Source organism: Conger conger, chromosome 1 (genome assembly GCF_963514075.1).
Source record: "Conger conger chromosome 1, fConCon1.1, whole genome shotgun sequence".
Classification (NCBI taxonomy): Eukaryota; Metazoa; Chordata; class Actinopteri; order Anguilliformes; family Congridae; genus Conger; species Conger conger.
Window position 1 is genome coordinate 28,734,313 of NC_083760.1, and position 21,137 is coordinate 28,755,449.

The window sequence follows — 21,137 nt, forward strand, 5'->3', positions numbered from 1 at the left end:
ATAACAGAGTGGTGTATCCTTTTTGATGAGTGTAGTCTAAGCTAGTTAGTGATTAAAAAAATGAATGGATACAATGAATTTATTTTTTAATGCGAATAAGCTGTGTGTTACTTGCCAATTGATTAATCCTATCACTGGCACGCTTATTAATCAAGATAAATGAATTAAAATTGGGTGTGATCAATGATTAGTTTAAAGGAAAGTTTTGGGCCCCACCAATTTTGACCTCACGAGACGCCACTGCTACCACCACCATTTACCATTTAACCATGACTGTTAGTATGATGTTCTTACTATAATGCTGTATTTGCTTTAGGCCAGACATAATGGGCTCAGTGTCATCCAGGAAGTTCCACTTTTAACTAATCTGTCAATAGAACATTGTTTCAAAAGGCTTGGGAATCATCCAAGAGCCTTTTTGCCAATGTGAAATGAGCACTGATGTTGCTCTTGGTTAGCAGTGGTTTTCACCTTGCTTCTCTCCCCTAAATGCCTCTTTCTTATTGTGGAGTCATGAACTCTGATCTTAGCTAAGGCTAGACAGGCCTGCAGTTTGAATGTTCTTCTAGGATATTTTGAGACTTAATGGCCGAGTTCCCCTGGGAAAGGTTTGGAAGACCAGCGACACCTGCAAATATTTACCAATGTTCCAAGTCCTCTCCATTTGGAGATAATGGCTCTGACTGTGGTTTGGTGGAGTCCCAGAGCCTCATAAATGGCTTCGTAACCATTTTCAAACTGATATATTTTCTAATCTTTTTCCAAATTTCCTTCGATTGTGACATATTCTACTTGTAGAAATGTTGTGCTGACTACTTTGCTCTGATTGTAAGATGTGGTGGAGTGTGGTGGTGATTGAATGGGACTGGCTGCAGTCGAACCTGGCAGTGTTCAATCAGCTGAATCGAATTATCAATTAAATTAGGTTAATTGGTCAATTGAGTAACTAAGGGGGCAATTTACTTTTTCACATGGGTGATAACTTTTTTTCATTTAATAAATGAAATAGTAATTCAAAAATGTTTACTCACTACTCCTGTATTTAATACTACATTTGTCTAAAGATTTGAAACAATTTGTTGTGACAAATATGCAACAATAGAGGAAATCAGGAAGCACTATACATATAATAATATGTACATTGTTTAAGTATCTCTGAAGTACACTCTGCTAGAAGGGGTCTATGTTGTATATGCACAGATTCAATGATCTTCAGTCATCTGGATAGCTTGTCTCATGTGGTACAAAGATTGCTGTATCTGCAAAGGTTAAATGCAAGATCTAATAAAACCTTCCCTGTGTTTTCTCCGGGCTATGCATCATTTAGATTGTTCTAACCATCAAACATCAATCAATACGTCTTTATTTTGTATATTGGCATTTATAATGCAGACATGTTGCCAAAGAAGGAGTGTTACATTCGCTGGACAGTATGTTTGTATCGGATTGTGTGTACTAGTATACCGGGAAAGTTTGGCTATATCATGACAAGATTCAGTCCATACAACAAGAACACTGGTATCACTATATGGCTGAAAATCAAGCTGACAAAAAAAGTGTTAAACTGTCAGCATACAATGGTGATTGTTTCTATGAATGTGTAACAAGCTAATAACTAATGAATAATTAGACAACATACTATATATATGTATGCAATACTAGTAACAAGTCTTTGCAGATACACAAATAATGTTTGTATTTTAGCTATTTTTCATCAGCGAGGTGCAAACAAAAATAGAGCTACGTTTACAGTGTGCTGAAATTATATTGGTATAAAGGTTTACTTTACTATTCTTTTCAGGTTTTCTGGTTTAGGATGGTTTACTCAGCCTAAATCTTACGGTAGCTACTTTTATTCTTACGATTTGTTTAAGATTTTAATGCAATGTCATTTTTATGGAAACATCCAAACTCAACACAAGGAAACTGATTTAGAAGATGAATATGGCTATAATCGGGAATAAAACCTGTCAGTACGTGGTACTGTAGCCTATGTAATCCATAATACCTTAAATCTGCTGTTTTTGCAGTCTGAATACAACATAGGTTTAAGACGCACATGAGACCTAAAACTGTACAAAAGCTCTAAACTAGAGCCGAATCTCCGAATAAAGATTGTAGAATACGAACCACTCTGAAATATACCAGATGTATTCAAAGGGTCATGTTCTGAAAATGTCAAAGTGGAGAGAAAGATTTTAACGACTAGCGGGTGGGGGTTCAGCGAATCAGTGACGCACGAGCGAACGCTCCAGGTCCTCCCTTGTGTTTCTCACATGATCTTAGAAGCTGGGACCGGAGGAGAGGCGCCGTTATGTGCTGATGGAGCATTGCATCGAGATGGTTGGAAGGCGCAGAAGCTCGAGCCTGTTCTTCGTCTATGTCGTGGGCATTTCGGTAACACTCTTCGGCCGGATCAATGGACAAACAGACAAGGTGCCTTGGACGCAAGAGAAGGTAGCTTGCCCTCAGCTTTCTTGAAATGTTTTACGGTGAAGAAGCTACAGTTTTGTTCATCAATGATTTTGTTTTAATTGGTATTCTTATATGTATTCTCAGAATTTGAACAATTTGACAAGAAATTTGAAATCATATTCTTCCAAAATGTAACTTGCTTTGCACGTTACATTACAAAAATGACCAATTTAATTTCGTTACATTTCAAAGCATTTACAAGAACATTTACCCACACACATATTAATGATATGTTTCTTATTTGCATTTAAGAGAAAACTATATTTTATAGGCTATTTGCATGGTTGACGAGGTCTCCGTAGTTTCTGTCAGTACGAAACACTCCAGTCAGTGACCTTATGAACGGTTCCAGAGACCTTTAAGGCCGTTTAATGTGCGAGAGGTGTGATGTGTTCGTCTTCAGAACCCCCATTTTAAACAGGGGGCTCTACAGCACACTCTCCCTGCGCTTCTTTTGCTCGTGTCTTCTTTTTGTCTTGTTGCTATGGCAGCACTGTCTTCATCATTGATCTACCAATTGCAGATCTTGGTATTTATAGATCCTGAGTAGTAAGCTAACCTCTTAACCCTTACTTCCGTTGGGTCCAAACAGCCAGATTTGATGAAAACCACTGTCGGGGATTGTTATCCGCCGATCTAAGGGCTACAGAGGCTATATGAAACTGTTGGCTATATGAATCTATCTCATGTGCTGGTTCCCAAAGCAGGTCTTTGTGTAGAAAAGGAAGACCTCCAGCTGCAATGAGGAGGGATAACCAAAGGCAGCACGAACTGGTCTAGTCTTTATATTATATGCAGTTTGGAGACAGGCTGCGTGAAAAATTCCCGCATATGCTGGTCCATTTCTTGTTCTCTCGTTTATTATTAAAGAGGAACAAACAAAAAGGTTATCTCATCGCTTGCATAATGACATTGTAACGTAGCCTACACTTTTTTCCGATTGCCGTGGTAATATTATGAGTTTGTTTTTTCCCGCAACACAAAAGGTAAAAACGACGCAAAGTGAGGCCTACACTCTCTTGGGGATTGGTTTTGGCGAAGTTCGTCATGCACGAAACATGTGGCAGCCTTTTCAATTGTTATAAAATCTTATTTTAGTCATTATTCGTTGGATGCTGTGCCATACACAGATAACGGACCTCACATGCTGACTCGCTGGCCTTTCAGTACGATTCCCAGCGGACGCATGCGTGCTCTGACAACTTCGAATGTATTATTATTAGTAGGCTACCCCGCCGATGCCCTGCGAAAACAAAACCTTCTAAATTTCGAGGACACAACCGTCCAATTATTCAGTTTGCTGAGTTGTCTCTCATTTCGCCACAGCTCTGACGATTTTCAGGACAACGGCCGCGGGAAAGCACACGACCTTTGAGACCAAACACGCACGGCGCTATCTACCTACCAAGGAGATCGATGCCAGGTGGTGTTCCGGGAAAGCCTCACATATTCTACCGTTCTGGGAAGATCCTGAATTCAGCTATTATGATTTCAGTCAGTGCTTATGCGAGATAAGGCGTCTTGGAGCAATTAACGTGTCTGTCACCACCACATGCAATTCCACTCTTTGTATTGCATGCAGTGCCAATGGTTGTAATTATGGGCAAATTATATCTTATGCTATGAGCTGTAGACCACAGCAATGCTGTGCCTGCTCTTGCCTGCTTCTGATCCTTACAATGTTACCAACCAAGTTACAGTTTCCTGGGCTGGTGGCTGTAGCCCCCTACTTAACCAATACTTTGGTGGGGTGACTTTGCCACATAGTTTCTGTCTTTTGAAACAATGTTTTTGTTATTTGAAAATCTGCAAATATAGTCTAGGCTATAGTTTAAAACATCCTGATGCATCAAAGGGTTATGTTTTGAAATGGCAATCCTGTTATAATTATCACCCTGGGTATAAGTGCATTGCTCAGTGTCTGAATTGTAGTGTGAAGACAACAATGTATTTTGTAAAGCCACAGAAACCACCCATATTCATGCATCACTATGAAGCTGAACAAGAAAGAACAAGTTCACCATCACTACTAGTATTGTGCTGTGAGTATATTTGAACATTGCCAGCTTTCATTTTGAACATTTTTGTATCCAGCAATTTGGAATGTACAGCCATAATTGTATGCCTGTCTTATAACTGCAATGCTGTGTCAGTTTGAGAGCATATATTCTGGGACTGCCGTTCCTCAAACTATTTTCAGCGACTGCCTTTTTTCACTGCAGTCAAGCAGCTGTGCTCAGCCAAAGCAAACACACTACTCTAGGCTCCCAGTGTAGGGCATCAGAATGCAGACTGTGCCAGTGTGTATTGTGCCCAGCAACTCTGTATAGTGGCACTTTATTTCTCATAGCGTTGCCCAGAGCAAAAGAGTATTCGTTTTTCTGACTAAGGAGAATGTCTATCACCCATTTTATGGAGATGGATAAACTCTTTAAAATGTTTTTATACAAACAAAGAATTTTACAAGTGGCTAATATATTGCTTTCTGAACTAATATTCCATGGAAAGTTGCTTCTGCCAATTATTCCTATTCCTTCCTATACAGATTTATTTATTCCAGGTGTGGGGAAGGATCTGGCATTTCCGTTTAATTCTTCTAAACAAATGAAGGACATCTGAAAGTTACTCTTGTCTACTTAAATGAAGGTTTTACTGTGTTATCATCTATGAAGGTTCCAGAATTGGTATACTAAGTATATGGTATATTTGCTCATTTCTGCAGGCCAACTGGTGGAAACAGAATCCTTCACACATACTAGCACTCTCGGAAGCTTTCATGTAAGACAAGGTGGCTTAATAACTGCAATGCTGTGTCAGTATATCAGTGCATGCTTATCCATACGCCCAGTTCTAGCTCAGTCATTCCATGCAGTTATTCTGTTACATTCTTTAGAGCATAGAAAGCCAATTCATGAAGGCAATAAACAAGGAAATTGTTATTTGTGGGCACTAGGGAGAAGTTAGTTGCTATGTAACCTGCATGTGTTTTTGTTTTTAGTGTCATTTGAAGTAGTATGCACAATACATCATACAAGCCACAAAGTTCACCAGAAGTTCTCTTTCTTAACCAAGCTTGTGAGATTGGTATGCTGAATCTGGGTGGCAGAATGATGGATTCAAGACTTAATTTGTGTTTGGGATTGTGTTCCCAACTTCTGTTCTTATTTGTTTAATTTCCTCAATAATTTACTTGCTGTGACATTTTCATAGTCACTAGCTACAGCTGAAGACTGCACTGTATTCATTAAATGTGATATTGTGTTCACACAGAGGCAGATTCATTTTTCATGATTAACTGGGATAAATTAATTTTTCTTTACAAAAGCATTTAAAAAGAGAAGCAGGAATGTAATGGACTGTGCTGATGCCCTCTCAGTCCATCGGTACAGGAGAGTGTATGTGTTGTGCTGTGGCCTTTGCCAATCACATATTTAATTTTGTATCCCTCCACCGAGTAGAACCAGGGCTCCCACACCCATGACAGACAACAAGAAATCTCCTGAGGAATGTTGCAGAATGTTAGAAGCCTAGTTTTGGAACCCCTGTAACAGTTTATTTATGCAATAACTCATGACAGGCAGTGGTATATTGTAATTTTATCACAGCTAAGGGGCGTTGTTCGGCCCAATGCACAGTGGAGGGTCACAACCCCTGTAGCTGTGATAAAATTACAATAGGCTATAGTTACCACGTCCTGGAGTGAGTTATTGCTTTTAGAAAACGGTTACCCAATATGAAGACATAGATATTATAGACACAATCCAATTAAAAGCATTACAATGTCATTACAAGAATAATTTGCAAGAAATAGTGCCAGATAGTACCAGGCGGTTGCTATGCAATGTTAGTAATCTCCAACATTGTTCTGCCAAACTAGCTAGCTAGTTAGCTTGCAAGCTACCGTGAGAGCTCGAACAAGAGTTTTGCATATTTATTCCCATTGTGGAAACACTGAAAAATTGTCCAACATCAGTGGGATCAAGTTGCATTGGTCCAGGGCCATATGTAATGAAAAGCTTTAGACCATAGGAGAGTGAGCTATGTGCTTGATCAGAAAGACTGAGCTCTAGGTAAAAAACACTTCCAAAGTCTTTTAATAATCTTTTTTTTTTTCTCACTGTTATATGATTTGCCTTGAACTACACTTGATGGTTTTGCTTATCTTGTTATTAAAATGCTAAGTTCATAAATTACTTTTAAGTAGTTTCCAGAGTGGAAGCAGTTGAGTAGTCACACAAATTCAAGCCTGTTCATTCACATTGCATGCCGACATTAATACTCACACAAGTCAGGCTTTTTACAAAGACAAGTATGAACTAAGTTTCATTATTATAATAGAGTCTATTAAATTGGATGGGAATATTGTGGGTGGAGGAAATATTTCACTGGCTACACACTTTAAAGTGGAACCTTTCCTTCCCTTTTCTGTAGTATTTAGTCCATTTAAGAACTGAAACTAACTGAAGATCATGTCATGGTTTTGTGACCTACTTCATAACCCTCATGCATAACCCTCAACTCCCCTTCTCTTTGTGGATTGTACACATCTCAATAATGATATTCTTTGTTATGAAACATTTATTAAAGGAATGGAATGCGTAGTTAATACAAGGATGTAGAAATGTTCTACTTTTTGTACACCAAGCTGGTTGGTGAGTTATCATGTGGAGTTGTGTTGCAGAATTAAGTTTTATTAACTTAAAAGCAAGAAATATGTTCGGGAATATGCAATAAGATGAGTACACACCACAAAAACAATTCAGGGTATAAATTAATGTTGTTCTTGTTCTGATTAGCTGGGGCATTCGTAGCCAGTTGAAACCAACGTCATAACTGAACTGGGCTTTTGCAATCTTTTGTGGCACTTTCACTCTTCCAATTTGTTAAAATAACCTTCTAAGCAGACCAAATACATTATTTCAAAGTGTTTGATTCAGGGAGTGCTGGCAGGTGTGTCCTGCCAACTTACAGCACCCCTGCCATAAAGATCCCCCACCCTTGTATTGTACACAGTGGGCTCCAGAAATATTGGCACCCATGATTAGCAACGCACAAAAAACAAATTAACAATAAAGTACAAAAAATAATAATAATAATGCTTGCTGAGATAAACTGAAAAAGCTGAACATGTGAAAAATACTGTGCTTTATGAATGTTTCAATGGTACCAACCAAAATCAAACATTTAATAAAAAATATATTTCACCAAAATCATGGTTTCAAAATTATTGGCAGTTTAGTACTTGGTGCAACCACTCCTGCCAAGGATAACAGCATGGTGTCTTTTCCTGTAAAGCTTGACAAGGTTAAGGAACACATTTGGAGGGAATTTCGACAATTCCTCTAACATGGGTTTGTGCTTATCAACTGCCCTCTTCAGTTCAGGCCACAGAGTTTTTGTTTAGATTGAGGTCCAAGATGGCCATTAAGATTATATTATAGATTTTATTAAACACTTTGGGCTGATAGAGATGCATAAAAGGAGATCCATGTCATATGGTGAAACTTGGTGGTGGTCAGTGATGTTTTGGGGCTGTTTTAATTCCAGAGGTCTAGGGGCAATACAGGAAAAGACTCCATGCTTCTTATTAAGGAATAAAATATTGACGTTTTCAGTAAATGTAAATGTTAGTAGTAGTTTACTACTACTTTAGTAGCTTTAGTAGACATGGACATGCAAGTCTTTATCTGTCTCAACAGAGAAAGGCCACTGACAGCATCCCATTGAAACAGTGCAAACAATGACAAGAAAACATACTTAATCCTCCACAAAGAGGGATTTCCTTGTTAGCATACACTGGGTTAGCTAAGGTAATACAACTACTTGTGATTTATGATGCAGCTGTTCCACCGAGGCATGTACAAACTATGTCATAGCCCTGAGATAAGACAGAGCATGAAATTATGATCTGTGTAATATGGCTCGAGAGGGCTCTGGCATTTTGGCACAGTTCCAGACTGAATCACTGCTCAATCAGAGCCAGTAATGATGGCAAATGATCAAGTTCACTGCCAGTAACATGGATAATAATATGTTTTATTTGGTGCATTTTCCCCATAATCTGAAACCAGTTAACTTGCTTGCTAATATCCTGGAGAGTGTTCTCGGTCGGTTGAATAGGGATTTTCTTCACCATTCGAAGTACATTAATGGCATTTGGCAGTAAGTAGCTGGTCTTAATGAGACGGGTGCGTGGGGGTTGGACCCAAAATGCACGACTCAGAAACAATAGTAATATAAAGACCCCTCAGGGCTTTATTCGGGACGAATCCCAGGAGAGTAGTCAACACAAGCAAAGTCCATACACGTAGATCCAGCCAAACAAATACAAAACGAACAAAAAGCACGGTGCCGAGGGAAGAGGCAATCTCGTAGTCAGTAGGCGTGCAGGGAGGTCCGGTAGCAGGAGAGCAGTCAGCGGGGCAGATGAACAGGCGGACGGCAGGCAGAGGCGTAGTCGTGGGCGAAGCGGGAGTCGAAACCATGAAACAATCAGCGGGGCAAAAGTACATAAACGGTAGGCGGGGACGTAGTCGAAAAACAAAACGAAGGTCACAAAACAGAAATCAATGGTCGATGGTCAGTAACAGGCGTGGATCGTAACGTGTAATCAAGACAGTAGTAATGCTCAAGAGTTGCGTGAAAAGACAGAGGCAGACAATTTCGCAGTGAACAGTTGCGCGACTGGGCTATAAATGCAGGTGTAGACAGGTGTAGACAATTAGTAAGAGCGTAGCAAGGAAATGGAAAACAGGTGCGATGGATGACAAGTTTAACAAGGAGATTAGTAATCGTTAGTAATAAACCTATCCTGCCCTAGCATTAGTAAATTAGTAAATGACATGCACGAGAAACGTAAGGTAACATGAACACATGATTAGTCTTGTTAGTTTCTACCCAATCCTGATCTAGCGTTAGTAGTTTTAGTAAATAGACAAATAGAACATAAGGGGAGTGAAGGACAGAGAGAGAGAGAGAGAGAGAGAGAGAGAGAGAGAGAGAGAGAGAGAGAGAGAGAGAGAGAGAGAGAGAGAGAGAGAGAGAGAGAGAGAGAGAGAGAGAGAGAGAGAGAGAGAGAGAGAGAGAGAGAGAGAGAGGCGGAACGCAAGGTTTGCGGAAACACATGTAAAAGTGTATGCATAACAACGACCAGTTAACTTAACAATAAACATGCATCGAAACATAACACAAAGCGAAACTAAGACGATAATCACTCAACATAACCAGGTAATAAAATCGTACGATAACATAACTAAACATGACAAGAAAATAAATCGTAACGAAACATAACTAAACAACATGACGAACCTAGACAACATAATACATGATAAAACACTACGTGACTAAGACAACATGAATAAACATAAATCAACATAAAACATGGTGAGACAGACCTGAAACGTGACACTTAAATCTGCAAGTGTGGGTCAACATCACGTCTTTTACTTACATATGAAAGCGCCGCTTGTGTAAATTGTGTGTTTGTGAAATGAAAAATCTGGGGGTTCATCCACTATTCTGTACATGCAGGTGGGTGCAACACTGTGGTTAGTCAGGGTCTGAGCGAGGCTTAGTTTGCTCCTTCCTACACAAGCAGGAAAATGAATTGTAAATAATGGAGATAATTACAGTGTGATTACTAGCAGGCAGTTCTAAACAGAAACAGTGTAGCCATCTCCATCGGCAACCAAATAGTTTGGTACAGCTGGATTTTTATCTGGCCTTAATCACTTTCATTGCCGTTCCCATATGACCCCTCTCAATTTCCACATGAGGCACTATGAATACAGATCACAGTTAAAGGGGACGCTAGCATGGTGTGCAATGGTCCATGCAAAGTTAGCCTCTGAGGGTGAAAGATTTAGACCCTCATGTATTAAGCGCCATAGGTCCTGATTTAATAGGTTTGAACACCCCAGACAAGCTCAGCGAAGCATATATAGAATTCAAAACAATTATGTATTGACCCAGGTCTGGAGGAGAGTGCCTCCTCTGCCCAACCAGGAGTATACAACGTGCCCTCTCCAGCCATGTACTGCATGTAATATTACAGTGTAATGGTTAAGTTACCATTACATTATTGGCATTTGCCAGACGCTCAGACGTACAGTTGATTAGACAAAGCAGGAGACAATTCTCCCCTGGAGCAATGCAGGGTTAAGGGCTGTGCGGAACTTATTGTGGCTACACTGGGATTCGAACTACCAACCTTGCCTATCCCAGTCATTTACCTTAACCACTACGATACAGGCCGCCCCATGTAGCGCACTCCTCCAGGTGACGGTGCCCTTTTTGTTGCGTTCCTGCAGTTACACCACAAGCCCAGCACCCTGACTGCCGATGACATCACCCGCGTGCTGTCCCAAACGGACCTGGAGCGCATGTGGCAGACAGACCTGCGGCCCATGCTGGTGACCCGCTACCCGAGCTCCGCAGGGAGTCTCTCCGTGCAGCAGGTCAGCAAAAACACCCGCACAATAACACCCTCATTCCTTCTTCACACACTGGTTCTCATTCACTCTCTCTCTTTCGCTCACATGCTCCCTAACTCTCTCATTCACTCACTAACACACTTAAGTATTGTCTCTGTCTATATGTCTCATCTGACGCAGCTTGTTTCTATTTACATGAAAAGATACCTGAGATTGTGAGAGTTCAGAAGTACTTTATTCCTCTATATGTTTATATATATATTTTACTACTCAATCAGACATTCACGGAATGGAGAAAGTTCAAGGGTCAGAAAGTAAAAGTCCTGCCATGTGTTTCTGAACTCAGCCAGCTGATTTCACCTATTAGTTCTACCTCCTGACTGAAGAATTGTGCTAATTAGCTAATCCAGGTGATTAGAATAAAATACTGGGGAGGACTTTTACTTTCTGAACCTGGATTTTACACCTCTGGATATTCATTATTTTGTCTTTTCAGCTCTGTGCTCATCATTTTCCTTTTACACAAAGCCAATACCTTTAACAGATGTAATGATTTGAGTATGTCACACATACCATAAGCATTTTTCTTTGAATGAATTAAATGTCCGATATTGTACATATTTGAAGTGTTTTATTTTAGGTGATGATACCCATATGAAAACGTTTGTGTGGTTTTAAGTACCAGCGTCTCTCATGATCTTTACCAAGAACAGGCTGTTTTAGTGACTGTTACATTACATTACATTACATTATTGGCATTTGGCAGACGCTCTTATCCAGAGCGACGTACAACAAAGTGCATACCCATAACCAGGGATAAGTTCGCTGAAAGACCCTAGAGGGAAGTACAATTTCAACTGCTACCTGTACAACAAAGATAAGGACGAGGGCCAATTTTTTTTTTTTTTTTTTTTTTTTTTTAACAGAGCAAAAGAAACAAACAACAGAGCAAAAGTGACCAAAGTTCACTATCCAAACACTGTGTCTTTAAGGCTCAGTGATATCAATGAACCTCTGTTCTGGCTGGCTAGCTCCAACTACCTGAATGCCATCTGTGCAGAGAGCTTGGATTTGTCCTGGCTACAAGGTGGGCCGTGCTTAATCAAACAAGCATATCGTAGTGATGCCATAACTTCACAGAATTCCAAATGGCTCATTTAAATGCACATTTTATTCATATGGATTTTGTGGATTTATTCAGGGGCTGTGCGTTTCGGTACTTTCTCAATCCACATAGTAAGGGAAATGTAATGTTCCACAATATGGGACCTTTAAATGTTATACATGTACGCTTCCAGTAACAGTTCTCCGAATGCTTGGATTCCTGCTGTTATGACGTAGCCGTATTTCCCCAGCAAATCCGGACTATGCTGGGAGCCCTGAAGGCCGGCTGGACGATAGAGGAGGACCGCTTCCCAGCCCACACCCCCTACGGCCCTTTGACCTTCACCAACATCATCGCCACCCTCAACCCATCCGCCAAGCGCCGCCTGGTGCTGGCCTGCCACTACGACTCCAAGTACTACCCCCCACAGTGGCACGGGCGGGAGTTTGTAGCCGCCACGGACTCAGCCGTGCCCTGTGCCATGATGCTGGAGCTGGCACGCACCCTGGATCAGGAGCTCAAGACCCTCAAGGTGCGGAGTGCTTGTACCATCATCCCAACCGCCCTGTAGTAGCACTCCTGCTGTTAGCATTAGCATTAGACTCCAAAACTGACAGTCAATGTTGCAGCAATGACAGGCTTAATCAGACTGATTTTCTCTGGAATTTAGTATGGCTAGTATGCTAGTATGCGATTTCGAACATTGCCACTTTTCCACTGGGTGGATGCCCAGTACTCATTGTATGCCTCCTGGTGGTAGCTCCAAAAGCCAAGATGAAACACAGCAATATCCTGTCTAATCCAGTAGGTGGCAGCATATGCATTTGACAGACTTTACATTTACATGAATTAGGCTAAACAAGAAACACAAGTGGTTAATTCTTTATTTAGTTTTTATCTCAGGCATGGCCCGTGGAATTCTATATTCCTTCATCTGAACTTCCTTAATCAAGAAGTTTCAGTTTGACAACAGGATGTACCACTGCTTACTGTGTTGCTGCCGTTGCTATTTAAAAAAAAAGCTGTTTGCAGTTTTAGGACTCAGCTGGCAAGGTGCAACGTATCACAGACCAGTGATGTTCTCTGTTTGGTAAGGCAGCCTGCAGTCTGTCTGTTGTCAGCCCTGGATTTTCTCTTGCAAACATTGGTGGTGTTGAATGGTGTCAAAACTAAGAATACAGTCCAGAAAAAAAAACATTTTGTTTGCTGAAGTGAATTCTGAAGAAGGGAACGTGATAAATTGGAAGGGTTCTTTCGAAAATAATTGACCTTTGGTACCATTAAAAAGGGAATTATTCTGGAAATGATCAATACATTATGAATACACACTGTACATGACATATGGTATACCATTACCAACACCACAGTTAAGGGTTTTTTTAAGTTAAAGGTTTTAGTGTATGAAAACAGGACATTGCATTAATCTTCAAGTTGGAAGTCATTTTTCTATTACGCAGTCCAGTTTATGAAATATATGTGTTTGTTTAAAGCAGTGGGGTGATGTGTGTGAGGGGGGGGGGGGTCTATTCACAGTGCACCCAACCCAGTCCCTGTTACCATGGAAGCAAATATCTATGGTCAGGGGTGCACCCAGGCCAGGTCAAGAGGTCATGTTTGTTTGACTCTGCTGTCAGTGATCCTGACAGGCCCTGGTAAACAGGCAGAATCCATATTAATCATTTATAAATACAGTTTCAGTGATACTCAAAGAGAGACAAGAAACTGAGGAGGATTATTCATTTACATATAGTAATTTAGTTGCTATTCCCAAACTTTCCCAGTACTTTAGCTGTGACACACATAATGTCAAAATAACAGCATGTGCTCTGTAACTGTGCTTTAACAGTGTTTTACCAGTGTTTTACCAATGGGTATAAATATCCACAGTGCATGGATAGTGTGAAATACTGCCAGTTGTTTATTTTCCCTTGTCCTGTGTATCTCATGGCCCACTTCACCTCCTCCTGACATGTATACATGACTGACCGACAGGGAACTAGTAATTTAGCAGAAAATCTTTCAGATTGTGGATGGAATAGTGCCAGCAGTACAACCTGATGAAATATAGTGTAAGTTACTTATACTATATAAAACATTATAAAACTATATAAAACATTGGCACATTGCCATGTAGAAAGAGACTAGCTAAGACAAGTCAAGAGAAACTGCTGTTGCATCAACAGAATATCTCTTGTGTAATCAGGATTGTATGAATAGTATTGCTCCAAACTGAGATCTTGATTATTTTAGTGCATGTACAGACATAATCAAACAGATAAATGTGTGCTCTCCTAATTCTTTCCCAAACTTACGTAATTTCATGAGAACCTGTTAAAATTTGGGTCAATCCTAGATGTGTTCTTTGCACTCACACTTATATATTCTAAACTTGACTATGACTATTCTACACAGAAATGACCATAAACATAGTATGTGACAGATATTGCCATGTATGCACATTGTAGTCCTGCTATGTATGCACATTGTAGTCCATTGCAGTGATGCCCTGTTTAATCCGGTAGGTGGCAGCACATGCTTTTGACAGCAGACTTCTATGCTCCTTGATATGAAGGGGGCTATGCATTTAGTGTCATGATTTTTATATATTTTTTAGTTCAGTGTCTTCTCAGGCATAGTGTGTGGAGTCAGGAAGAAAAGCAATTTCACTCATATTGTATATTTCAGAATACTTGACACCAAAAGTTCTGTCTCTACTGTTGAAGCTAAAATGATCTGATGCATTTTATGAAGAGGCATGACCAAGGAGATGACTGGTGTCGTTGGCTTCTCTGAATAATCTGGAAAAAATTGAATTTTGTACCAGAAACTCTTGTAGCCAAATAGAACTTCCCAGAGGAATTACGTAAAAAGGCAGGAAGGACTACAAGCCATTCACAGAGAATATGTAGCTACAATATTTCTCAGCGCAATGAGTTGACTTTCTGGTTAGTATACTGGCTTGTGGTAATGCAAGCTCACCATCTGAGTAGTGTATTGACAATCTATGATAACAGTCTGGTTTTGATCGATTCCACTCTCTCAGGGCTCGGAGCCAGACCTGACTCTGCAGCTGCTGTTTTTCGACGGGGAAGAGGCACTGTTCCAGTGGAGCTCCACTGACTCTCTGTATGGCTCCCGCCACCTGGCGCAGAAAATGGAGAACACCCCACACCCGCCCGATGCCACCGACACCAACCAGCTGCACGGCATTGTAGGTCTCCCGTGGTTACCCTCTAGTTACCCTCTGCTTTCCCACATACCAGCCCATGCTTTCACACACGCACACACATACCCACACTGGCACACACACGCATACACTCACACATGCACACACTCACACTTGTACACACACACACACACACACACACACACACAAGCACGTGCTCACACTCATATACCTCTTACAAATAAGATATAAAAAATACTCTTCTCTCCCGGGTACCTGTTTATTTCTGCTGGCTTAACTGATAAAATGTCCTCATTAGAAGATAATGAGAACATTATAACACATAATGCTGTGTGTCAGAAATGTGTGTGCATTTTAGATAAAATGGAAACGATAGGTTTTTGAAGGGCCTTTGTCCAAACGCATTGCAGCTGGAATGTGAGGTTGTGTTTGGGGCAGCTGCATCAGAAGCAGAGCAAAGCCTCACAAGAAGACAAACATGACGTCGCCTATCACTCCCCAGGCCTATGCCTTGGGGGGGTTGGGGTGTGGGTCAATATCTCTGGTACCCTTTTCAATTCTTCGCACAGCTCACATCTTCCCAAGCTGTCACACAAACGTGCACACACACACACAGATACTCTCCTCAGACAGGATAAGGCTCTCCCCATTTGTCTGTTATGCTCAGAAAGGTGCTGGGCATCTCTCAGATTGTGGTTATAACTAAACAATGTCAAAGGTCAGTGTTAACCCCAATGTTCCCCTGCTGTGGGGTTTTACATTTGGGGTGCCCATTTCCCTTCATTTCCTCCATTCCAGGATCTGTTTGTACTGCTGGATCTAATTGGTGCCCCTACGCCTCGATTCGGTAACCACTTCTCCAACACAGTCAGTTGGCTGAGGAGGCTGCAGAACATTGGTGAGTCCCACCACAAGTTCTATATACCAAGCTTCTGCTTATCTTATATACTGTGTACTTCCTTCTGTAAGTGGCAAATCAGAATACAGCACATTTCAGCAGTAGGTACCACTTACAAACACAAGCTGATGATCTGGTTAAGAAGGTTTGACTGGAAATGAGATGTTTTGGCAAATTTAGATATGCAAATTTGGACAAACTTTATTTATATGTAAATCCTATGAGCAAATCAGCAAAGAGCCTTGGCCCTCCTCTGACAGCACCCTCTCCTGGTTGTTTGATGTTCCTGCAGAGCGCCGCTTGCACACCGCGGGCCAGCTGGTGGAGCACCCAGACGAGGTGCAGTACTTCTGGCCTGACGTGCCTGTTAATCCAGTGGTGGACGACCACAGGCCTTTCCTGAGCAGGGGTAAAAACCTCCTCCAGATGCCCTCACTCACATTTCGCTTGCACCCAGCACCACCACTCAACTCACCCCACCTCCCACACCACCACATCCTCCAGTGTCTCCCTCAAACAAAATCGAAATAATTGTTTTTTGTTTAGCCTAACATCGACTACTGCCACTTTTGAGTAGAAAAAACGGCTATTAAAACGTCGGCAAAATGATGACCCAGGGTGGCATGTTCTTGTCTGCTCATTGTAATGTTGTGATGTTTTGTGTAAAGTACATTTCATATATTGTGTCTTTTCATAATCTCTCAAAAAAAACAAAACAAGACTTAGGGGCTCTTTCCAATTGCTTATTTTTCCCTCCTTGTTTCCTTGGATTGAAAAATGCATGGAAAGGCAGTCCTTAAAGATGGCGGACCTTGATTGGTTTCCAGGTCTGTCAAAGAAGGAGGATAGAAGGAAGGATAAAATAAAAGCGATTGGAAAGAGCCCACAATCTTTGTGGGCTTCTGGGTCAGTACACTAAGTCTGTGTGCTGATCTATCAGCACATAACGCATGAGCAGTACATGTAATCTGGCAGGGGAGGATTTTCTGGATTCAAGAATATACAGTATTACAGTTATTTAGCTGACGTTTTGCCCAAAGTGACTTACAGTTGATTAGACTAAGCTATGGAGCAATGTGAGGTTAAGGGCCTTGCTCAAGGACACAACTGCTACCCCAACAGGAAGAGGCATTGACTGTCCGCTGTTATCTGGCTGTCCCCCACAGGAGTTCGAGTTCTCCACATTATCCCCACGCCTTTCCCCTCAGTCTGGCACACCTTTGATGACAATGAGCAGAACCTGGACCGGCCCACCATCCAGAACCTCAACAAGATCATGCAGGTCTTTGTGCTGGAGTACTTAGGAAAGTGAATCCACCGTGGAAACAGGGTCAGAGTCCTCAGAGTACTGCCAAGGACCTTGTCGGCCATTTCCACCATCAACTGTACTTATTTATGACATGTTGAATTTTCCTTCTTTAATACCTCTGTAGAGAGTCAGTATGGCCACCATTTTGTTGTGGAAGTCAGGGAGATCAGTAATCCATTTGGGATGTAGTCCATGAGGTCTGTGTCTAAGGTTTCCACACTTTTTCTACCCAGGTCCCCATAAAATGATCACCAGTGGCTGAGGACCCCCCTCTAAAATATCATTGTTATGGTTTAACACATTTGCTCAATGCCCACCATAAGCTGCAGTGCAGTGGCTCTTTAACACACTAACATTTCAAATCATTTCAAAATTGTGATCTCACAGATGTCATAGTCTTGAGTATGAATTCACATCTACCATGTCGAACCGTGGTGTTACCGTCGTTTGCATTCACACACTGAAGTGAAATCTGCGTAAATGTTGAGTAAACACAGAACCCAAATGGTATGCCCAACTGCGAAGAAGGGTCTGATTCTGTAGTTCTCAAAGGGAATGTTTTGTAAAAGCATTGCACTGATGCTCATTGTACTGATGCATTGTACACAATGTCAGACAGTAAAGACATTTTTTTGTGAAAACAGCAATAAAATAGGAATTTAGCAAAGCCTGAACAATCCCTTTTTGAACTGTGCCCCCTGTTTTCTGTCCTAGAGTCTTCACCAAATGCAAATCAACATTGTGCTTATGTAGAATGTGCTGTTTCAAAACAGCAAATAAACTGGTGAGTAAAGGTAATTCTGCATTCAAATTAACAGTGCTAGTGGTGGAGTATTAGAATATTGATAAACTCTGTATTGATGTGATGAGAACTGTATTAAATGTGATTCTTCCTGTCATCTTTCAATTCTTGCCTCTGTCCTGTCTGTGGAAAGGCTGTTCTGCAGCTGTAGCCTTAATCATAATGTAGCCCTTTTTGAAATAGGGCCTTTTACTCTATGGGTGTACTCATATGCCAATGTCTTTTGTGTGCCAAAAGCTTGGAGGAAATGAAAAAAGAGAGATTAAAATGAAAATAATTAAAGGTGGTTAGCTTTCTTGTCTGCTTGGTGTCTTGTGTCATTTCTCAGTTTTTTTGCGGGACTGTTGGCTCAGCCTGTGGTGCTGACAGTTGATGACTTAAGGATACAGCTTCGCAAATGCTGATTTCATCCTGCGTTTTAAGGAGGGCGGTTCCAATTTTAATATTAACTGGAAAGGAATTCGGCACAGCTGTGTCTGGTGCAAAGTCTCCTGACCGCCTACATTCCTGGAGAGCTTCACCACTATACACAGTCGCGCCTCGGAGCTTGCAGAAAATATGAAGAGACAACACCTCTGTCCCGCTGTGCAGCAGAGCAGGCCGGACACTGGTGCAACTTACAAAGCAGGGTATATCCTGAACAGTGGAAACCAGGAAATTGTGTAGTCCTTCCTCCAAGCTGTGAGCTGAGGGCCTCATTCTTCCTACTGGAAAAATTCCAGAAAGTACAGGGTTATCCTCTCTTTTAAAATCATTGGAAGTCCTTAAATTTGGAAAAGGTAAGCTTGATGACTTGAAAATAAGAATTATTTGAATAAGTTGAAATCAAGCTTTATTAAGTTATTTCCTTTTCAATATAACCTGCAAGCTCAACTGAGAAATCTCTATTATCGCGACCTTGGGAATCGAAAGTGGGTATGAATGCAAGGGATTGTATAGCCAATCAGATATAGAGAGCGATTAGGTGGGCAGATGGAGGAAGCCAGTTTTTGTTGGAATTTGGCCAGGACACCAAGAATAATAGTGCTATTCTTGAAATTTCCATAGGATATTTGATCACCACAGTGACCCCACTTTAAAGGTACAATAGGTAATTTTGGACTTCTAAGAGAGGAACTGCAGCAACAAACACTCTCAAAGCACAACACTATTTATCCCTCCCCCTTCTCTGTGAACGCACTGACTTTGTAACCCCTCGCCCCCTACCCCATTGGCTGTGGCAATTGGAACCTATTTTCAATCATTGATCTTGAATTATTGTACAGCTATACAATGTTCTGGTACTTTGTTGGTCCTTCAACTGTATATTCTGAAACTCGAATTTAAGGACTATAAACACAAGCAGAGGGAGAGTCAACATGTCAGTGAGCCTTTTTGAATGATAGGAAGGGATTTACAAAGGTCTTCTAACAATGTTTTAACACAAAAATCTTACCTACTGTACCTTTAACATCTCATCCTCCCAACAGTGTCCCGATCACTGTGCTGGGGGATTAGATTTTCCAGAGGGCAGTGCCCCCTACTGGCCCACCAACACCTCCCAGCATCAGTTTAGTCTCTCATTTAGGTATTCACCAAGCCCACAGCTGCTTAGCTTGAACAGTGTGTCCTGAGAATGGTATAGGTCTCTGGAAAGGGTGTAAGTAATGCAGATAATGTTTCCCTTTTATTGGGGTGTGTATGATGGGGGATCATATGTGTCCCATTCCTATGACAACCATAAAAGATTGACCTTGCAGTCAACCATGTCAAGTTGAAACCTAAAGCCTAAAGTCTAAAAAAGAAAAAATTAAAAGAAAAGTCTTCTTGCCACCTTTGACCTATTTACCTTTTTACGGGTGTGACTTCAACGTCTTAAGTATTTTGGGAGATGAACATTTTTGACATTCCTGCTGCCTTTCCAAAGCAATGAGCACTGAGAATGTTTCCTTTTTGTTTTGGAAGGAAGCTTGTGTTTCTATTGAAATCTCTTGAGCAAACAGGAAGCGATGGCTACCGGTCACCATTCTCCTCGCTTCTCAGATTAGCCCAACTGGATTTGAAAAGGTGCTTCCCTGTATGCTGAGAGGATGGGGAGGAGGGTGGGGAAAAATATTTCAGGCATAGTTGGAGGGGGCTGGCCCCCCCAGGGCTACCATGACCTGTTCTTAGGTCCAACAGGAAGTTCCTCACTGGACAATCCCATGATTCATTATTGCCTTCAGGGCCCACCCCAGAATTCTGAAATCCCCTCCCAAACTCAGTAACTCCCAAAGATTCACAGTACTGTTCCATCTATGAATGGAATGCCCCTTGCTCCTGCCCATGGTGCAATCAGACACATTAGAAACACCTAGCAGCACCTGTTAAACATCTAAGGGAGTTTTCCATTAGCTGGGCTCCCCTCATCTTGCTTTGCTTTAATATATTACATTATTGGCATTTGGCAGATGCTCTTATCCAGAGCGACGTACAGTTGATTAGACTAAGCAGGAGACAATCCTCCCCTGGAGCAATGCAGGGTTAATCTCGGCTGTGTGGATCTTATTGTGGCTACATCACTTTCCTTAACCACTACGCTACAGGCCGCCCTGTATATATACCTAGTATTTTGGTAATATCCAGCACTGTATGACACTGTCAAAGGTCATTTATTTTCTGCAATAAGCTGAAAATTTTTTTATTCCTTATTGTTTATAATTTGATCATGATCTTCCCTACCATTGTGTCAATTGTGTTTGTGACAGTGGTATCAGTGCTACACAAGAAAGGCCCAGAGTGTCCTGTATGATCTCACTGATTATTATGGTAGGGCATACTCAAGGAATACACAGTGTATGAATGTAAGTGTGAATGTGTGTGTGTGTGTGTCCAGTTAATTTTTTGGAACGAGGGATTATCGGTCCTCAATGCTCCTTACTACTCTGTGGTTCAATAAGAACCCAAAGGA

The 21,137-nt window shown here is 41.2% G+C and overlaps 1 protein-coding gene across 1 annotated transcript; it reads left to right on the plus strand.

The window, feature by feature from the left end:
* Positions 1-2,286: 2,286 nt before the first annotated feature.
* On the plus strand, positions 2,287-18,509 carry qpct (glutaminyl-peptide cyclotransferase). The gene is made up of 7 exons (XM_061260814.1): positions 2,287-2,457; positions 10,785-10,931; positions 12,263-12,544; positions 15,056-15,223; positions 15,998-16,097; positions 16,390-16,506; positions 17,264-18,509. Exons 1-7 carry the CDS (start codon positions 2,323-2,325, stop codon positions 17,407-17,409), a joined length of 1,095 nt encoding a protein of 364 aa, XP_061116798.1. The 5' UTR covers positions 2,287-2,322; the 3' UTR covers positions 17,410-18,509.
* The last annotated feature ends 2,628 nt before the right edge of the window (positions 18,510-21,137 follow it).

Bases quoted from the DNA above. Each gene is read 5' to 3' on its own strand.
- qpct (XM_061260814.1), top strand. From the start codon at position 2,323: ATGGAGCATTGCATCGAGATGGTTGGAAGGCGCAGAAGCTCGAGCCTG. The intron at 10,932-12,262 runs GTCAGCAAAAAC...GTATTTCCCCAG, and splicing joins GGAGTCTCTCCGTGCAGCAG to CAAATCCGGACTATGCTGGG. The intron at 15,224-15,997 runs GTAGGTCTCCCG...CCTCCATTCCAG, and splicing joins CCAACCAGCTGCACGGCATT to GATCTGTTTGTACTGCTGGA.